This window comes from Branchiostoma floridae, unplaced genomic scaffold (assembly GCF_000003815.2).
Source record: "Branchiostoma floridae strain S238N-H82 unplaced genomic scaffold, Bfl_VNyyK Sc7u5tJ_1569, whole genome shotgun sequence".
NCBI lineage: Eukaryota > Metazoa > Chordata > Leptocardii > Amphioxiformes > Branchiostomatidae > Branchiostoma > Branchiostoma floridae.
Window position 1 is genome coordinate 77194 of NW_023365765.1, and position 19565 is coordinate 96758.

At 44.3% G+C, this 19565-nt stretch overlaps 1 protein-coding gene across 1 annotated transcript in view; it reads right to left on the reverse strand.

Annotated features, from left to right (window-relative positions):
• LOC118408314 (SCO-spondin-like) overlaps window positions 1-18191 on the reverse strand; it is a 24777-nt gene extending 6586 nt beyond the window's left edge. Inside the window, exons 1-21 of the mRNA XM_035809006.1 lie at window positions 18043-18191; window positions 16673-16768; window positions 15732-15872; window positions 15417-15503; window positions 14646-14816; window positions 13336-13491; window positions 12788-12958; window positions 11696-11851; window positions 11047-11227; window positions 10394-10527; window positions 10016-10069; window positions 9676-9817; window positions 9203-9288; window positions 8633-8732; window positions 8131-8393; window positions 6317-6499; window positions 4378-4548; window positions 3571-3759; window positions 2428-2568; window positions 1894-2061; window positions 661-837 (exon numbers count right to left, since the gene is read on the reverse strand). Coding sequence (XP_035664899.1) covers window positions 661-837; window positions 1894-2061; window positions 2428-2568; window positions 3571-3759; window positions 4378-4548; window positions 6317-6499; window positions 8131-8393; window positions 8633-8732; window positions 9203-9288; window positions 9676-9817; window positions 10016-10069; window positions 10394-10527; window positions 11047-11227; window positions 11696-11851; window positions 12788-12958; window positions 13336-13491; window positions 14646-14816; window positions 15417-15503; window positions 15732-15872; window positions 16673-16694 — 2893 coding nt within the window. The 5' untranslated portion in view covers window positions 16695-16768; window positions 18043-18191. The remainder of the gene's footprint in view (window positions 1-660; window positions 838-1893; window positions 2062-2427; window positions 2569-3570; window positions 3760-4377; window positions 4549-6316; window positions 6500-8130; window positions 8394-8632; window positions 8733-9202; window positions 9289-9675; window positions 9818-10015; window positions 10070-10393; window positions 10528-11046; window positions 11228-11695; window positions 11852-12787; window positions 12959-13335; window positions 13492-14645; window positions 14817-15416; window positions 15504-15731; window positions 15873-16672; window positions 16769-18042) is intronic.
• Window positions 18192-19565: the final 1374 nt, after the last annotated feature.

Here is a 19565-nt window from a genome sequence, read left to right on the forward strand (position 1 = left end):
AGCATGTCCGACAGGGCATCAACATAAATATTCATTTTTCTGTTACACATTGCTCACAAAAGAATCATAGGAAGCTAACTATATCTTGGCAACTACTTAAGTCGGTGTAGTTTGCTGGAATGTCGGCAGAAAAGCCCTTTAAAAACTTTAACCGTTCTGGTTGACGCTCTTTTGCGTTTAAGACACATGCTCATACTTGTGGTGATATTGGCGAATTGAGAAATGGTGTCAACATTCACGTGTTAATTGAATGCCATTGCTTATGAGTACTTTCTCTCACTATCTGTTTAGATTTCACTTACTTCCATCCAAGACCAATGGAACATCACTAAGTGTACGTTATTTGTTGCATGTCCGTAGCCATGAATTGAGGGTTTTATGCGCCTGTCATGTCACAGACAAGTTTTGAACCTTAGCTGTATACAAATTTCATGTCCAAGTATGTTGTCCTTGTAGTTCCCTTGTAGATATACTGTATCAACAATGTAATGATATTTTTCATAATTTTACTGTTACTTGAAACATTCTTGATTGCTTTATTATCGTCATTGCCATTATTATACATTAAGCTTTATAAAAAAAGAGTGAAAGCTTTTTAATGAAATTAGGTTAAACGTTTTAGCTTCAAATTGTTAAAACAAGAATTGTTTCTATCCCCACTTGGAGGTAGGCATGACCCGGCGTCGCATTTCGCCTCGTCCTCAGCTGACCCCCAGCAGCCCTTTCCGGTCGGGTCTTTGCATTTCCGGAATCGGAAGCGGACGCCGACCCCGCAGGACACGCTGCACTTCTCCCAGGGCGACCAGTCCTCCCAGTTACTCCTGTCACGGTCCTCTGCTGATAACATACACTGGTTACCAGACTAATACCCAGGCCGGTAGCCAATTCCTTCTGCGGTTCAATACAATGTGTCCGCCGGTCTAATTCTCCTTTTGCACACTTCCCATGATAATTCGCTACGTCAGGGTTCCGGATATGGATGTCACCACCGTTGACTTGCGTTTCGTCTGCAACCTTTGTTCTTTGTTCTCAGAAAGTGATTAAACTATGTCCTGTGCACTGTAACTTTATACTAGCCAGACAATTCATTAGTTTATATGCTTTTCCGCCCTCGTACTGAAGGTTTTAGCTAGTTCCACCCCCGTTTCGCACCCTGAGCAATGGTTGTTACATCCATATCCGGAACCCTGGCGTAGCGAATTATGGGAAGTGTGCAAAAGGAGAATGTAACGCTACGGGAACTTTAGCCCGAGGGAGTTTTGCCTGGCCAGCTGACATTAAAGATCCCTCGGACTAAACTCCTTGGAGGGAAAATTGAGATCGGCGGGGATACTGCCTTGGGCCGCATAAGAAACCGGCTGGTGACCCGTGGCGTTGGTCTGGCACCCAGGGCACTGACAACTGGGTTGGAGCTACTTGTCAGAGTTTATCAGATTTGAACATCTTTCTGAACCCTTTCCTTCATTTTAGCGTTAGAGTTTAGTTCTCTTTAATGTTTATTTCACAGATATGCATTCCTTTTTGTTTTAATCATCATGATGCAGTTTCCATCACATTACTTGGTTGTTTATTTCACGTTCAACGTATGTAGGTTTTAGCACACATTTTAACAAAGACTGAACTGGGCGACCACAGACAACAAGGGCATAGCATCAACATTAGGGCAGAACATTGCATTTATAATTATTAAGCGCCACATTTTCCTCTTTCCATCTTTTGTTTTGTCAGATCAGTTTACCTTCAAAGTGACAACACTGTAATCAAACTCTGGTTATAGGATCAATCGGGAATTCGGAGACACGTAATACCATTGAAGACGTTGGGTCGCCCTGTATCAGTCTTTCGAGATTTTTAGTCAAGTTTTTAGTCAAGTCAGTTACAAGCACGCCATACCTCTGCAGGGTTGTGCGTTGCACCCCCTCTTTTGACTCCCGTCTCCGTCGCACACGTCGGCCTGTTTCCCCGTGCCAGGATCTTCGCACGTGCGTGTCCTCAGCTGTACACCCTTACCGCAGGTTTTCGTGCAAGACGTCCAGTCTGACCACTCTGTCCAGGTGAATTCTATTGGCAAAAAGGACATGAAGTCAGTCTTGTAGCCAAACAGAAGAGACACTGTTAAAAACGTGATTATTCGTGATTAGAAAAACAACATTGGTACAGGGACTTCGACAAACGATACAAGAATTGGATTGAAAGCTGGGTGTCATCTTTTTCCTTCTTTCTTGGAAAAATTAAGTGTAGCACCTCAATGAGAACGGCCTATATGTGCAATATCTAAGGTAACGTTACTGCTTTGATTGAAATGTGCTGCATCGATATATATTGATCATGCGCTTTGTGACTACGCATGCAATTCCAGTGCATGCAGAGATTTTCTTCAATCTCTGTAGGGCAAGGGTAAAAGTTTTCTTGCGTCATAGTACTCACGTGAACAGTCCGTGCTGCAGTCTCTCTCCTCAGTGTCCCTCCCGGCACACCCTCCATCCGGGCACTTCCGCGTCCGGAGGGACATGCCCTTTCCACAAGTCACGCTACAATCGGACCAGTCCGACCAATCAGACCACTTGTCTGCAATTTGAAATTGACATAGGTATACAATGACACAATATGTCTATTGTTCAAATGACAGTGTCCATGATTTGCCGGTATTACCAACAACACTCAAACAGCTATAGGCTCATCGACCACCCCTTAGACGGGGGCCAGTACAGACTGCCGGACACCTTTGACCCTTTGTTGACGTCACACTTTCACCCGGGTGACGTGCCATGGGGTTTAAGTCATTTTAACTTGAGAAGGATAAGAGGGCTGATCAAAGGCATGTTGGAAAGTCTTTAAAAGGGAGGTATAGTCTATGTCTAGGACGGATTGAGTTTACTTAGAGAACATATATATATTTTTTTAAGCATCTGGATACATTTTCTTAATCGAAATCCAAAATATAACCTGAAATACGTCAGGAACATACTTGGCTCGTCAATTCCGTCGGGGCACGGTTCCCGCTTGCAGACGGAGCAGTGCCTTTACAGTTTTATAGTCCTTTCTAATATACTATTTTTTATATTTGTAAGTGGCGGCACTAAAATAAAGTCAGTACAACTTGGGTCCACTGCTACTCCGTCCGTCCGTTTATCAGTGTGTTTCATTCCATGTATTTTCCAGTAAAAAAAGATTTAAAAAAACATACTTGGCTCGTCACCTCCCTCGGGGCACGGTTCCCGCTTGCAGACGCGGAGGTCCTCGTACGACCCCGTGCAGTTCCTGTCGTGTCTTACTCATAACTTACTCATACCTGACAGATGAATCTCTTCACCAATATTCTTAAGAATTCCCTGAAAACCCCATCAAAATCAAAAGCCGAACTACGTCAGAAACATACTTGGCTCGTCACCTCCCTCCGGGCACGGTTCCCGCTTGCGGACGCGGAGGTCCTCGCACGAGCCAGTGCAGTTTCTGCCGTGTCTTACTCATAACTTACTCATACCTGACGGATAACCTCTTCACCAATATTCTTAAGAATTTCCTGAAAACGCAATTCAAAGCGAAAGCCGAACTACGTCGGTAACATACTTGGTTCGTCACTTCCCTCCGGGCACGGTCCCCGCTTGCAGACGCGGAGGTCCTCGTACGACCCCGTGCAGTTGTTCCCGCCGTGGCGCGGGACGGGCGAGTCGCAGGCCCGCAGCCGGATCTGAGTGCCGATGCCGCATGTCACGGTGCACACCAGCCACTGCGACCAGCTCGACCAGCCGCCGTCAACTGGACAAACAGAGAAGAAAATACATTAGTTGCTTGATACAGAAGAATTATTTTACACAATCAGATAGTACCCACTTTGCTTACATTTCCAAGCAAACGTAGCCACGTGCACGTTTGGGATTGTGTTCTCGCCGCAAAAGCGCCACCTGCAGCGGCTACATATAGCGGCGAGAAGCAGAACTCCAGTCAAAAGCTCTGAGGAAGGTGTCTGATGAACATCAATACGTAAACTTTGTGAGTCCAAACCGGTTGCGTAAAATAATTCTCGTATATCCTATTGTCAGCAAACCTGATTGGACATTAGTTACTTTGGAATTTGACAGTCGTTTTCAAACTGCCAATGAAGATGCACAATGCACGTTAATCATAAAATGGTGAATGATTTTTGTTCTTGTAATCATGATAACGATGTATTGGTAGACACAAATGCCCCTCCGTACAATACATTTTGTCAAAACTTTACAACAATAGGATTAGTTTCTGGCATCGTACACTAGGCTAATCCGCTTCCTTAAAAGTGCCTGCAAGAAAAATGCAATATAACAAGTACAGAAGTGATGCGGAAAACTAAAATGTACATCATCATTTTTATTTTTTCATCAAGGATACCCGATTTACCAGGACAGAGCCCCTCGTCGCACGGCGCCTCCTCGGTGTCCCTCCCCTCGCACGCCCGCCCGCCGTTCTGCGGGGCCGGGGTGTTACAGTCCCGGGCCCGCGCCTTCACCCCGCGCCCGCACGTCACGCTGCAGTCCGTCCAGTTGGACCACTTACTCCAACCTCCGTGTACTGTGGGATGAAAAGGTGGTAGGAGCGACATTAAGGCCAAAGGGAGGAATGTAATGTCAAGTCTGACTTCAATGGTTCGAATCTATCTCCAAACAACTTTGAGTGAAAATCGCACTTCTGACAGGGCCCAAGAATTGACCCATCTGCTGAACCTTGCTCTATGATGTTTGGCTGTCAGAGTCATCGCGATTTTATCCCCAAAGTTCTGCTTGCAGATTATTCGAGCCAGTAGTATTCTCAAAGAAAACAATATATATATTATTCTGTCACTGGGATTGTCTACTCGTAATACCCCCCTCACATTAGGCGAAAATCGATCGGACGACGAGTCTGCGAGCTCTAAATTATGAGGAGGCATGACCCTGCTGCCGACGAAGAGTTCCCCCCTTCCCGTCAGGGTCATGCCTCCTCGTAATTTAGAGCCCGCAGACTCGTCGTCTGATCGACTTTCGCCTAATGTGAGGGGGGTAGTACGACACCTGCAACGTCCTACACGTAGAATGCTGACTTACTATATGTACGGATGTAGTTATGATAAATCATACATATGATATGACATAATTTTCTTACTATGACTAATTTCCCCAAATATGTATTCCCTTGGTCAGGCTTGATTCGTGAAATCAGGCTTAATATTCGCGTCATAGTGAAAGATGTTAGTCAAACGTATTTACCTTGGGATCTTCTATCTTGGCGTTAGCCGTGGTGAAAAATGAACGGGTTAATGACATACATGCAATTAAGTAACCTCAAGCTGTGTAGTCAACAATGTATTGCCAATTCAAGATACACAATCACTGTACAGAAAAGCAGAACTTTAACGTTACATGTAACAATCAAAGTTAACGTGATTATCATCATTTCGAAACAACATTTGCTGTGTTACACTTCATTGTAATTAGGCATTAAGCTCCGTGTTGGAATTAACAAAATGCCTGCAAGGAGCGTACAACAGAAGGTCTGAGCTTGGGGAAAAGCCAGAAGGAAAAAAGAGGGTCACTTGACGTAGATAGCGGACAACAGCAAAATATTCTTAAGCACCTTTACTTGAGTCAGTAGGGCATGTGTACGGCGTGTTCGCAGGAAAACTCATCGTGTTGGCTACGAACATAAGGACCCATGCCACATGGAAATCGGCTAAAAAAAGTTTGTGAAAAGGCCTTGGAGAAAGTATCGACGAAACTGTCGTTAAAAGCCCAAAGTGTTATCTTTGGAAAATGTGCCAGAGTTGTGGATAAATGTGCAGTTATTCATTTGTAAGCTATTGGACTCGCTGAATGTGTCCAATGCCTTTTAACCCCTAGATTCGAACTGGCACCAGGTCAACAAAATTAGTATCTCCCAATGAATGGTGTCTTCTGACTGCCAGTTTGGACACAAAGAACATTACGGCAAAGCGACCAACGCTTTGTCTAGATGAGGTGAGTGTATGAACATGTGAATGTGGCAGTGGCAGGGTGACGACACAAAGACAAGACTGCGAGAGGGATAGGAAAGAAAACAGAGATTGCCGAAAATCCAGGAAGAGCTGAGGGAAATTATGGGCGCGGTCACATAGGTCGTGCAATCGTCGTACGATCGCCAACTTTGGACATTTTGGAGGACAAAAATGTACGTCTCCTGCAAAGTCCAACTGTCTTCGTACACAAAATGCTGTTTTGGATCCGTATCGGTGGCTGGGCCTGTCACGGCCTGCTCGAAAGTCCAATGGCATCAAAATCGTAGTATTCGTACGACGATCGCACGACCTATGTGATCGCGTCCTTACCAGGACAGCCTTCCGGGACGCAATCCTTTTTCTCCCGTCCGTCTCCCACGCAAGCCGCGACCATCCATCCCTCGAGGGGCGAGCTTTCCTTGGGCTTACAGCGGCGGGTGCGGTACTGCCTCCCCAGGCCGCAGGGGCCGCGGCAGGTGGACCACATGGACCATTCTACCCAGCTGCCACTGGCTAGAAGGAAGCGCCGGAGCGAGTCGTCATGAAGCGGTGATTATGAAGAGCAACCGGAGAGGTATCAGACCCCGCAGGACGGATTCGGACAGAAGGTGCGATGGGCATGCAACATAAGTTCCGCTTAAGTTTGTAGATATTTCCCCAAAGGTATTAACAAGATTAAGAATGGGTGAAATTTCCTCTTTTTATGTCTTTCCTAAGGCTATCGACGTTTTAAGATGGGGATGTCGTTCAAAATCAGTCCAAATGTTTTTGTCTTATACTTTTATAGAAAGGAAGAAATTTTGACAAGTGTTGTACTTATAAAGGATGATGAATACACCTTAAGTCGGGACGTATGCACAAGGTCCATAGCAAAGGACACTTTCCTTTATTTTTTTATTTAAGGACACTTCTATTGCATGGTAATAGCAACTCGCCGAGACCTCCTGCAGCGCCTGACACCTTCAGTTATAGACTATCACTTCCCTGACGCCTTGTGCAGTGCGGGAAGAGGGTTGCTACATGCAGCGGGTGAGAGAGACGTGTTGGCTAGCGCGCATTGGTTAGCTTTTTAAAGGTATTTTTTTTAGTATTGCATATTTGGTATTGGTGTGATACGTGAGGTAGTGCAAAGATGTCTACAAAGGTGTGAAAGGGTGAAGACCTACTGTGGTAGGCTATAGGTGGCAGGTATACATACTTAGTGCATGAAGTGATTTGAGATGCCAAATTACGATCGCTGGTTCATATTCAGACGAGTAGAGAAAGTGAAATTGTGAAAGTTCATTGTAGTGTGAGGACGAGAAAGAAACAGGGCAGATCGGGGCATCGTCAGGGGCAGATAGGACGGACAGTACGACTATAAAAGGGGGGAGGGCAGATATCCGACAAGACAGTCCATCATTGACTTTTTGGGCAACATTTTTATGTTGGGGCGGACATTTTCGCTTTCAAAATGAACAAATGTGGCTACTATTACCCCCAGTGTGTCACAATCCTATGAAAATTATATTTTTACGCAATTCTAAAAATGAAATGTATTGAAGACAAGCATAGGACTGTCATGTTTGACATAAAAGTTCAAACTGACACAATATTCGAAAGCAACGTCCGCAGTCGGGAAGACATACTCGTCCAACTGTCGTCAACAACACCGTCGTCTTAACCAACAATTTAAAAAAGCGTTCAACAAAATCAAAAGTCACCATCGTCGCTAAGGATTCACATGTAATTGTTAACCTCCATCATTCCATTAGTGTTCTACACAATGTATTAATATCATAGATCACAATATTGTATTCAGTGAACTTCATCTGTAGCGTACCTTTGTCCAACTACTGAAGACTCAACGGCATGTAAACGAAGATGACAATAGACGGTCCTCAAATGATTTGGCATTTGCAAAACAGCAACCATAGCCTGGTAGCTATGGTATGAACGGCCTCTGTTTTACAAACAGTTCTCGTCTCGACCATTGTATAACATATAATATTCAGTTTTGATTTTTTATGTCTCGGGGGCCTTCACCTCTAACACTTTGCCTATAATTCCCGTCACGCGCTGCGTATGCGGCCTTGAGATCATGAACGTGCTTACTTAGCTCTGAATATTTTAGTAGTAAGGCGCCGAAACAGGAAAATGTCTACCTCCGTCGTCGCAGGGCTCGACGCTGCTGCAGACCTTGATCTCCTGGCTGGAGCCCTCGCACGGCTTGCCGGTCTGCTGCGGGGCGGGGTTGTCGCAGGACCGGGTCCGCTCCCGGGTCCCCTCCCCGCACGTCACGCTGCAGCCCGACCAGTCCGACCAGCCGCCCCAGTTACCATCCACTGTCGGGATAGAAACAACGTGAGTGTCAGAAAGAAATTTGCGGGGCGGGGTTGTCGCAGGACCGGGTCCGCTCCCGGGTCCCCTCGCCGCACGTCACACTGCAGCCCGACCAGTCCGACCAGCCGCCCCAGATACCGTCCACTAACGGGATAAAAACAACATGTCAGAAAGAAACTTGCGGGGCGGGGTCGTCACAGGACTGGGTCCGCTCCCGGGTCCCCTCCCCGCACGTCACGCTGCAGCCCGACCAGTCCGACCAGCCGCCCCAGTTACCGTCCACTGTCCGGTTAAAAACAACGTGAGTGTCAGAAAGAAACTTGCGGGGCAGGGTTGTCGCACGACCGGGTCCGCTCCCGGGTCCCCTCCCCGCACGTCACGCTGCAGCCCGACCAGTCCGACCAACCGCCCCAGTTACCGTCCACTGTCGGGAGAAAAACAACATGAATGTCAATGCAAGTAACTTTTGCCATAACATAAGTATCGGCTTCGTCACATTTCCGTGGTGTCTTTTATAGCAAAATTTTCGTTCTCGAAAGCTGCCCTACCGGGCCTCAGTTTGGAAATGTAACGTAGGCTTTCGTCACGCATAGTCAAGTTTTGTGAAGAGCTACTAGTAATCTTGGACTTTAAATCCCACAGGGGGTTTCGTGAATCTCTCGACGTTCACTTAATAATCCACTTGCGACATGTATTGTGTCGTCAAAGAAACAGTATAGTAGTACTCGACTTAGTGCCTGCAAGTCTCTGCTCACAGGATTTGCCCGTTTACACACTGACATCAGACAGGCTCTTGCCCTAATTTCAACAATGTTCTCTTTGCAATCTTTGCAGGACAGCCTAAGTTTGTATTGCACCTACTGGCCATAGACTTCATTATGAGTTACTTCTTACCAGCGCAGAATTCATTTTCACATTCCTCCTCCTCCTGTATGAGTCCGTCACATCCCTCCACACTGTTACACTCCCGGGACCGGTACCTACCGACAAGGAGACGTATGATGATATGTAGTACTATGTTATATCATAACATTTTATCTAAAATGTACACTCTATTATTTCATACAATGTTAACAGTTATGTTACATCATGAATAATGCATTAGACCAGTCCTAATGATGTAGTATTATCATACCTAAAATGATATTGGACACTAATTCAATGGACCCTAAGTCCAATACTGCATCAACTATACTCAGATATGTCTATGATTAGAGTAGAATATTGTTTATAACTGTTCATTGCCACTTGTATATCTACAAAGAAGAACACAGTATAATTCCCAGTGACACTTCAAAGAGTATCTACAGGAAAACTGGTATTTCTTTAACTTTAAGCTTTCTAATAACCTTTTGCGTGCAACCTACCTGTACCCCTGCTGTTCGGTACACTTCCTGATACAGCCTGTCCATGGCGACCACTCCCCCCATCCGGACTGGAAGAACTCCGTAGTCGTGCCAGTGTTGAATCTGTCTTCCCTGTCTGCAAATCCGGATCCTTCTGCAAAGTCTGTCGTTCATAAAATGCATACATTAACGTATTCATTTAACAGTTTAATCGTCTATGTTGAAATCAACTTTGAACCAAATATTTAGCAAACGCAGTGAATCTATCAGACAGTGAAGAAGAACGTACTACAGAGTGCTTAAATCGCAGGGATATGTAAACTAAAGCAACAAAAATAGAAACTTTAAAATGGTTTGGAACCTTCTTGGTGTCTCCCGCCGTCCCCTGAAGCTTCTTCTTCGTTGACAAATTCACCTGAAATTTGATTCAGATATCAGCAAGCAGAACTGACCAATTTTGTGCAATGAAAGACTATTATTACTTATAGTTTGAAGTTTTAGCCCCATATCCACTTTATACAGAGTTATTCAAGATGACCCGATCAATCGATAGCTAGAATGCCAGGGACAGACCAAGAATTTTAACTTTGTCTTTGGAATTATTGCCTTTGGGGAATAAAACATGTCGACAACTGTAAGTCAGAACAAAACAGCAACATTGTACTTGCATCAAACATCCCTCCAACGTTTTTTTATCCACTCATAATATTTAACCAAATGACAATTTGGATATACTCACTTGGGCATGTCCTCCTAACGCATGGCTTAGTCTGCTGCCGGAGCCCCCCGCAGTGCTCCGTCCTGACGCACACGCTGGTCCGCTTCTGCAGACCCCGCCCGCACGTCACGCTGCAGGACGACCACCGGCTCCATCTTACGACGGAAGAAATGTTGATTGTTTAAAGTAAAGATGACTTTCCAAGGTTTCTATGTCACTTATGATCACCATCTATGGCTCGATCATGACTTGCTGGATAATGTATGGAAGTAACGTCTCCTTTATGGTCTATCTAAGGCCTAAGTCATATTTCCAAACCGGGCCCAGACCGGGCAGCTTTGGGGAACGAAAAGTACTTGTACCTGCCCCAGTAGTACAAGCTTCCCGGCATATATTCCTTTCCCGGTATTTTCCTTTCCCGATATTTTTCCTTTCCCGGCGTATTCCCAGTTTAAAATCATGACCAAACAACTTACGCCAATGCCCCCAGAGAGGCCGGTGAAGGAGGCTACAGTACACCTAGATTTGGATTTTGAAATACTATGCAACGTGGAATTTTTAAAAAATGAAGTACATACATGCCTTGCTTCATGTTTCTTAAAGTCAGGTGAATAGACAGTAGGAAGTCATGAGAGAAAGAAAACAAGACAGAAAGACGGAGAGGGGGGAATCACCTGTATGATTGTGGGCAGGGCCGCTGGATGCACTTTCTGACCACGGTGTCGGACCCGTTGCAGGGCAGCCCACCGTTCCTGGGGGCCGGGTCCGTGCAAGAGCGGGTTCTGGTCTGTGAGCCGAGACCGCACGTCCGGGTACACGGGGACCACTTACTCCACTTGGTCCAGCCGCCGTCAACTGGCAAAACGATTGATAGTTACTGTTAAATAGATGTCTTTATTGAAAATAGCAGTGACCGTTTCCAAAATCATATCCAGTTGCTTGAGAAACTGCTTTTTGGCATAACCATTAGACTTATCGGAAGAAATATCAACAAAATCATACAAGGGTGTTGACAACCTTTACACCTATATAAAAAAGCATATTTCAAAGATACAAAAAGGTGTTGATAACCCTAGAATATAATTTAACGATCTTACAAAGGTATTGATGACAACCTTTAGACTTCTTTAAAAACATATTTCAAAGATCCTAACACCAAGAAAGGTGTTAAAATAATCGATCCAGTTATCAGTACATCTACATGCATACATACATATTCATACTCTTTATCGAGTTGAAGCATTGACAAAGTTACGCTTCCAGTGTGATCTATCTTTCATCAGTTCAGTGAGGTCCTTATCGCATAGTCTTAACATTCCCCACCTGGACATTTCTCTGGGTTGCAGCTGGCCTCCTCCATGGAGGGGCCCTCGCAGGGCAGGTTCTCGTTGATGCTGCATTCCCGGGTCCGTTTCCGGTACCCTCCCCCGCACGTCTGGCTACAGTCCGACCACGGCCCCCACATGCTCCAACCGCTTTCTGGCAGGATTCAACAACATTAGAAGGATTACGCCGATGAATGTTGGACATTCAGGAAACTCAAAGGAAGGAAATTCTTTTTTAATTATATATAAAAGATATACTGATTATGTATTGATTGATAAATGGTTTGTTGGAAAATAACAGTCCCGTCTGGATTTTGGTACTTCTTTGATAAACACACAAAAGTTTAAGATTAACTCAAGCAAAGTTATTGACCGTCTGCAAAACTGGATTAGTTTTGCAAACTATCAGAAGTTTCAGACAACGTCCACTATCAGTTGTCAGTGACTGAATATAATCTGAAATCTAACAGGGATTTCACACTCTAGTTTAGTCACTGACAGTATTCAACAACATTTGAAAGATTACGTCGATGACTAAATATGTTTTGCAAACAGTCAGAAAATCCAGACAGCATCTGCTATCTTTCGTAACTGAACATGATCTGTTACGTCATGAGGTATTTCAGACGAAAGATACCATATATATATATATATATATATATATGCTGTCTAAAACTTCTGGCCGCCAGCAAAACGTATCCAAATTGGGTAACTTTTGTATACAATGTATGAGGAACTAAATTTTATAACAATGCGGAAATGATCGAGTATACACGACAACTGTCTCATTAGAGGTATTTACTATCTGCCATGACCGTAACAAATCAATGGTACGTTCCTAATACTGTAAATGCAGAAATGTTGGCGGTGGATTAATGTTCGCGGTTTCCGTGGTGGCCACTTCACCGCGAATTTAAAACCACCGCGAACATTTTTCTATTATGATATTAGATTGCAGTGTATGGTGTTAACGCGAACTTAAATCCACCGCGAAAAGTCCTTTTTCCGGCTACCGCGAAATTAAATCCCCGCGAACTTATATACATTTACAGTATACAACGTGTATCTTGCAACAGTCGGTTTTACTTACCTGGACATGCTTTCACCAGACATTCGTCCGTCTCAAGGAAGGTACCCTTGCAGGGATCCCCTCCGCCGCTAGGGGGCGGGTTAGAACACTGCCTGGTCCGTACCCTTGCGCCTTTTCCGCACGTCGCCGTACAGGACGACCACGGCGTCCAGAACCCCCAGCCTCCGTGAACTGTAACTCACATGGTTAGATATTTGAAGCCTTTCCTGGCTGGCTATGAAAGTTTTACTCCTAGATCCTCTATCTCAATGCTTTTATCAAACTCTTTTAAGATTGGCAAACACATCGAGCTTGAACAACATAAGGCATATGCCGGCTTCAAGGGAAACGAGCGATCTACTGGAAAATGCTAAAAATAATGACATACAAAGATATCACGATGTTGATTTGGTCTTAAATCTCGGCTATTTCTTGAGGAAATATAAAACGCAGAAACAAACACGCACATAGCTCATCACCAGTACAATTCAGAAAAAAACTGTGCGTCCGTTATGCCGATATACTATTTTAGACTATTCGCTGCTGTAAAGGAGAGAGCGTTTTCTTACTAGGATCCCGTAAGCTGGCGACTCTGTTGTGAGCGTTAGTGACGGACCCCTGCCGGACGTGTGGCCTTCCCACCGTCTCCACCCGGCTGTCGCTCCCCTCCGACCCGCCTTCTGGTGACGTCACCGTTCCCTCGCCAGCCACAGACAATCTTCTACCTGGAGACAGTGTGACTAGCAATCAATTGATACTCGATTGGTCACAAATATGCTTCTTAAGTATTGAAATTCGGGCCATGAAAGTAAACCTGGCCACAGAGAGTCGACAATCAGACATCGTGTCTGTCTCGGTGTCTTATTATTCTCACGTTGTGTCGATGTCATGCAAATCTATTCTAATTAGCACAGTACGTTTGTTTTCATCAGCTCGTGCAAACGTCATGATTGAGACAAGGTGAGACGGGGAGATATAAGCGTGTTCACGGATCCAACTGCGCATGCGGAGCTTGATACATTTTGGGTAATGTATCAAATGTTAAATTCTGTGAGAAAAAAAAAACACGTCTTGTATGTATTTAAGCATTTTGGTGTCCTCTAACAAAATGTTGTAACAACAGCTATTCTAATGTCCTAACCGGTGTTCAAATGTTCGTCGACAGTGGCGCACTTGGTATGCGTTCGATTGATTTGATGGAAACCCGTGTGAAACAGGTATAATCCCCAAATGACACGGCAAGTTATCACCCGGCCCTGAACACCCGTATCGAGCGTTATAGCGGCCCAGCTATGACGTAAGAACTGTTAACAAGGCAGGAACCAGTCCACCGTTCATCTGTAGATGCGCAATTGCGTCCATGAACAAGCTTATTGCTTTATAAAGCGGCCAATCAATCAAGGTCCAGCAAACTTTGGCCATGCGCAGTCGTGGTACGGGATGGTCGGGGGTGGATGAAAAACACTGCCAGCGATCCTGGGATTGATTCATACACTAGTGTGCAAGCAAAAGTGTAACGTGGTTTTGCCCTACCACAGATAGATCAGCACTGGTACTCCATGCAGTGACATCGGTATCTAGTCATTGTTCGATATCAAAGTGCAACGACACAGGTTTTCAGCCCAAATTCTTGTTGAATGACAATATTTTTTGTGAAACTAAGGACCAGATCACTTTAATAAAGGAGAAAGGTGAACTACCATCATTTTAGAGATCTAGAGCTACTACTACATGCAAGTCATCTCGGTGTAGCGTGACAGAAGCCGGTCTACCATGCCGGGACGTGTACTTTGGTGAACGAACATCTGCCCAAAGCTGGAATGGGTGAATCGGCGTGTCTCTTGGTCTTTTCTCAGTGTTCTAAGCTACCGCAAAGTACCTGGACAGGGGATAGGGTTACAGACGTGTCTATGTACGTCCGGGCCCTGGCAGGGTTTTCCACCGTTCGTCGGGCGAGGGTTGTTACATGTCCGTCTGCGGAGCGTCCAGCTTTTCCCGCACGTCTTGGAACAACGGCTCCACTCGCCCCACGGGCTCCAGCCCCCGTCAACTTTGTCACAGGTTAGCAGGTCAGTACACAGTCACTTATATATAGTTCAGAAGTAGAGAGTCTTTACAGCTCGTATGTTAGTATTGGATAATCATGTTAATTAGATCTTAGATCATAATACATGGTAAACTTTCTTCTATCAAACAAACACAAAGTACACACGGATCAAATTTTCAACGACCACCGTCACCTTCTTCAGGATCAATACTGATGACCAATCACTTCAGAATGTAAACTCACGAGAGTGTGTGGAAGAAAGTTTAGCATTGTAGTGTGATTACTACCAACACAGATGAGCTTCCATGATAGATCTTAAATCTTTTAGTGTAAACCCTGAATGATAGTTGATCCTGAAGATTCTGAAGAATGTCTGATACAAGACAAAACTGGTATATGAATACCGTTTTGTCACTCCTGTTGCCATTCTACTGATGTTTTTAAATATATATGTATACTACCGTATACTATTGTAACGATAGTTTACAATAAATACATCGATCAACTGACTTGCACTATGCAGGACCAATACAAGGAGAAATTTCAAAGCGGTATCCTAACAGCAGGTTGATAATACAACATCAACTCCGATAAAAGTGTTACCTGACATCTCGTCCTTGGCCACCCCTCCTTCCACAACTCTTCCCTCCACAGTCGCCACCTCCTGTCTCACGGCTTCATGATCAATACCTGAAATATGCAATAATAGCTTGCTGAATCCCTAAGGCTGTGTAGAAATCCCTTTTAATGGCTGTAAGTATTCATGTAAGTAGTCATTCAGTAAAGGTCACTTTCCGAACATGTGAGGTAAGCACGGGGTCAAAGGTGGCTGGAAGTTTGTAAGGACCACCGTCTTCCTACATCTTCAACCTCAGACAATTTAGAGCTCATTATGTATACACTTATATATGCACTTACCTTCTATCTCGGACAAGAGAGACGGCTTGCCAGGGTTGGATCTGCTCCTAGAGTCCGGCACCCGACCGATCCCCTCAATCTCGCTCAGAGTCCGCTGACGCGATCCTTCGCCTTCTGCCACAACCCGGACCTCGTCGTTACCTACGCGCGGAAGGATTAAAAAGTACCACATTGTAAAAAAATCCAACAATTCTAATCGACAAACTTCCGTATGAGCGACAGGTCACATGTTTGACATACAAGGTAGACTCACGGGGAAGTTGGTCAGGGATATTGTTGGCTCCAACGAACATTCATGTTAATGTCTGTAATTGTACTTGAATGCAAGTTCATCTGTGACGGTAATCAACATTATGTTGCAATTTTACACTTTACATCCGTACACAAAATAAAGCGTTTTCAACAAGCTTTTGATCAGTCTTCTGATCTTCGAGTTGAAATGACCCATTTGGCCAACAGTTGAAATGGGTCGATACCGACTGCCAAGCACCTTCAACCCTTTGGTGACGTCACACTTCCGATCTGGAAGTGCCACATAGACTTTGTTTCGTTTCAACTTGATCACAGGACTGATCTATTGTTGGTATGTGATTTATTTTGTGTACGGATGTAAAGTTTAAAATTGCATCATAAGTTGGTAAATGTAGTATTGTACAGCGTCTTTTGTTGAATGAAATCACCAATAGCCCCTACCAGATGTTTCTGATATCATGCACAAAATGCCATTCCGTCGCATCACGTTGTAAACCTTTCAGTGCCTTAGTGTTTTGTTAGGGGCTGTTGGTTTCAATGTTTCTGTGTTACAGTCGTACATATGCGTGCGTCCAATCACGATTATTGCGGTTTTACCCAAACGTTCGCTCTTGCTTTCAGCCACCATGCTGCAGTTCGTATCAGCTTGCATATTTAGCCAGAAGTCCCCTCTGGAAGGTAAAACCTACCTTGCGGCGGTGGCGGCGCCATTGACACACGTATGGCGGAAATAGCCGGACCACCCTTGAACCGGGGCGGCTTATTGCGGTGGTTCCGCCGGTCATCTTTGACCGAATGGGGAAAGATAAAACGGACAGAATGATTTTTTTCGTCGATCTTAAGAATACTTTTTTACCAGCATTAAAATGCCACCATGGATGAGCACATCGTTACGTGAAGGCATTGCGAACGGAAACAAGAAGGATTCTCTCCTGTAATATTCATCCCTTTATTTCGCTGTTCGAATGGCAATGGAGACAAAAATGTTTGGATGTTTACAGTGTGAAATGTGTTTGTATGTATGGTGTTGTAGTTTCTAGTTTGTCATAGGTCATGAACGTTCAGTCAGGTGGTAGTTAGGTCAAGTGTCATGTGTTAATTATAAATTTGGCACGTGGTAGTTACAAGGGTGTCACGTGGTAGTCACAAGTGTATCACGTGGTAGTCACGTGTTAGATATACAAGCAAGCACATTGTGTGTCATGTGGTAGTTCTAAGTATGCCACGTGGTAGTCACAACTGTGTCACGTGAGTTACAAATGTATCACGTGGTAGTCACAAGTGTATCACGTGGTAGTCACAAGTGTATCACGTGGTAGTCACAAGTGTATCACGTGGCAGCTACAAGTGAGTTACGCGTTAGACACATTCAATCACATTGTGTGTCATGTGATGTCACGTGGAAGTCACGATTGTGTCACGTCATAGATATACGTTAATTACATGATACTAGTAATCACATGTGTGTCGCCTTTTAGTTCACAAGAGTGTCACGTGATAGCTACATGTCTGCCACGTGCTAGTCATGGATGTGTCGAGTGTTAGGTACATTATGTATTCCCACCTGTGTCACGTGGTAGTTACTAGTTTGCCATGTAGTTATATGCTTATGTATGCGACGGCAATTGTGTTAACACATTTCATATAAACGTCTTGTGCAAGCAAGACCATTATGGTCTCTTTTCCGTGCATTATGACGTTGCTATTGATAGATTTTGATAGATTTCAAATTCAAGAACCGACAATATAGTTATCAATCGCACAAAGACTTAATTGCACAATTCTAAGTAGAGCGCTTTCGCCTCAAAATACTGCTCAACCCGCAAGTTATACTATCATATACTCTACTTCGTGAAGAAGTTTGTTGTTCTGTGTCTATGTCCATGCAATTTCTGAAATCAAAACTGCACTATTCCATTTTTTTCAATTTGAAAAAAAAGGCCGACTGAAAGAAGCAGTTCATTTTGTGCATACTTTCATTTGCATGCATTATAATCGCCTCCTGTTGCTCTACACGAATTAATGTGTTTTACACTGCAACAGCCTTTGTCAGTATTACCTGGTGACCCCTGACCTCTTCCCTCGGATGTACCCCTCAGCAGATCCAGGAAGGTGTTGGCACGTGACCAGACGGAGGTCGGTGACCCCGTGCCCTCAGCAGGACCGGGGGATGTCTCATATTCTGATGACGTCGTCTGAACGGTGTGGTGAACTGTGTGGGTCAATCAAATCAATCAATAAATTGCTGAATCAATCAATCAATGAACCAGTCAACTTAATTTATCCTGCTGCGCGTGCGTCAGCCTCTCTGTCGGTCATTACACTGTAAATTAGATTAAGTTATTAACAGAGCAACATTGTTACATACCGACCTATAAAGCAATCTATGCGTGTCGAATCATGTACACTGTACCATGATTTGAAGCTACCGTCCTACAGTAAAGCCTCATTAGCTTACAGTAAAGAGTCTGTACATGAGACATGTCACTTAATGTTATGGACAAAGATTTATTTGCATATCTATCTACACTTCAAAAATCCAGTCACTATTCTACTGAAACTTACGAAGAGCATTGTTAAACCCTGTCAGTCCTTGATGCTTGGGTGAGATATGACCCTGGCGTTTGGCGCCAATACAACAGGACCACACAGAAAGGGTTCCTGAACACTACGTCTTTGATAAAGTTCCATCGTCTCATATTGCTTACCTTTCAACAAATTCAATGCCACAGATGACGCGTGTACAACGTTTTGCTGTTGTTATTGCTAACTGACACAGGTATGTGAAAGGATGTGTGGAAATCATTTGTCAAGATATAATAACTTTTTACTTGGCAGCCATCGCTCTGGCCAAGGATATCTTACAACAACTGTTCCGAGAACAGCAGTAATGCAAAATAATTACTTTTCACCAGTCAGACAAAACACCCAGGCGCCACTACTCTGCTCAGTACCAAAGAATGAGCCAAGGTTGTATAGATTTATTAGCAGAGTTCAAACCGGAGGCAGAACTAAAAGAAAACACCCTTCCGAAGCTCACTCCGAAGCAGCCTTCTTTGGCTAAATCCAGAGGTGGTAAATCATGCCTCCCTCATTTATTGCTTAAAACTATGGAATGCTGCAAAACAGGTGTTTCTGCTCTCTTCTTTGCTGCAAAGTTTGAAATATCCGAAGTGATAATGATAAACAAAATTAACCTGGTGTATTATTGTGGTCAGTTGGTACACAATATGAGTAATGAGTCTGTTTTACGTGCTCGAGGCACCTCCTCGAACACGGGGTCCCGTTTACGTATGAACGCCCTCACATCATGTCCGAGCTGAGCCGACCATGGGATCGAACCTAGGCCTGCGGATCCAATGAAATGGTTCCAGATAGCTGAAGAACCAATATCAGAAGAACACATGGTATCTAGAACTTAAATCATCACTTTTCAATACTTTCAGAAATGTTGCTCAACTGATACCCTGTGGAGGTTGATGCAAGACCTACAGAACACGTGGAGGCTTTGCGTAGGAAATTTGAACAAGAACTAAATAGAAAATGTACCAAGCAGGGCATTTAGGTCGATAGAGAGGGGGC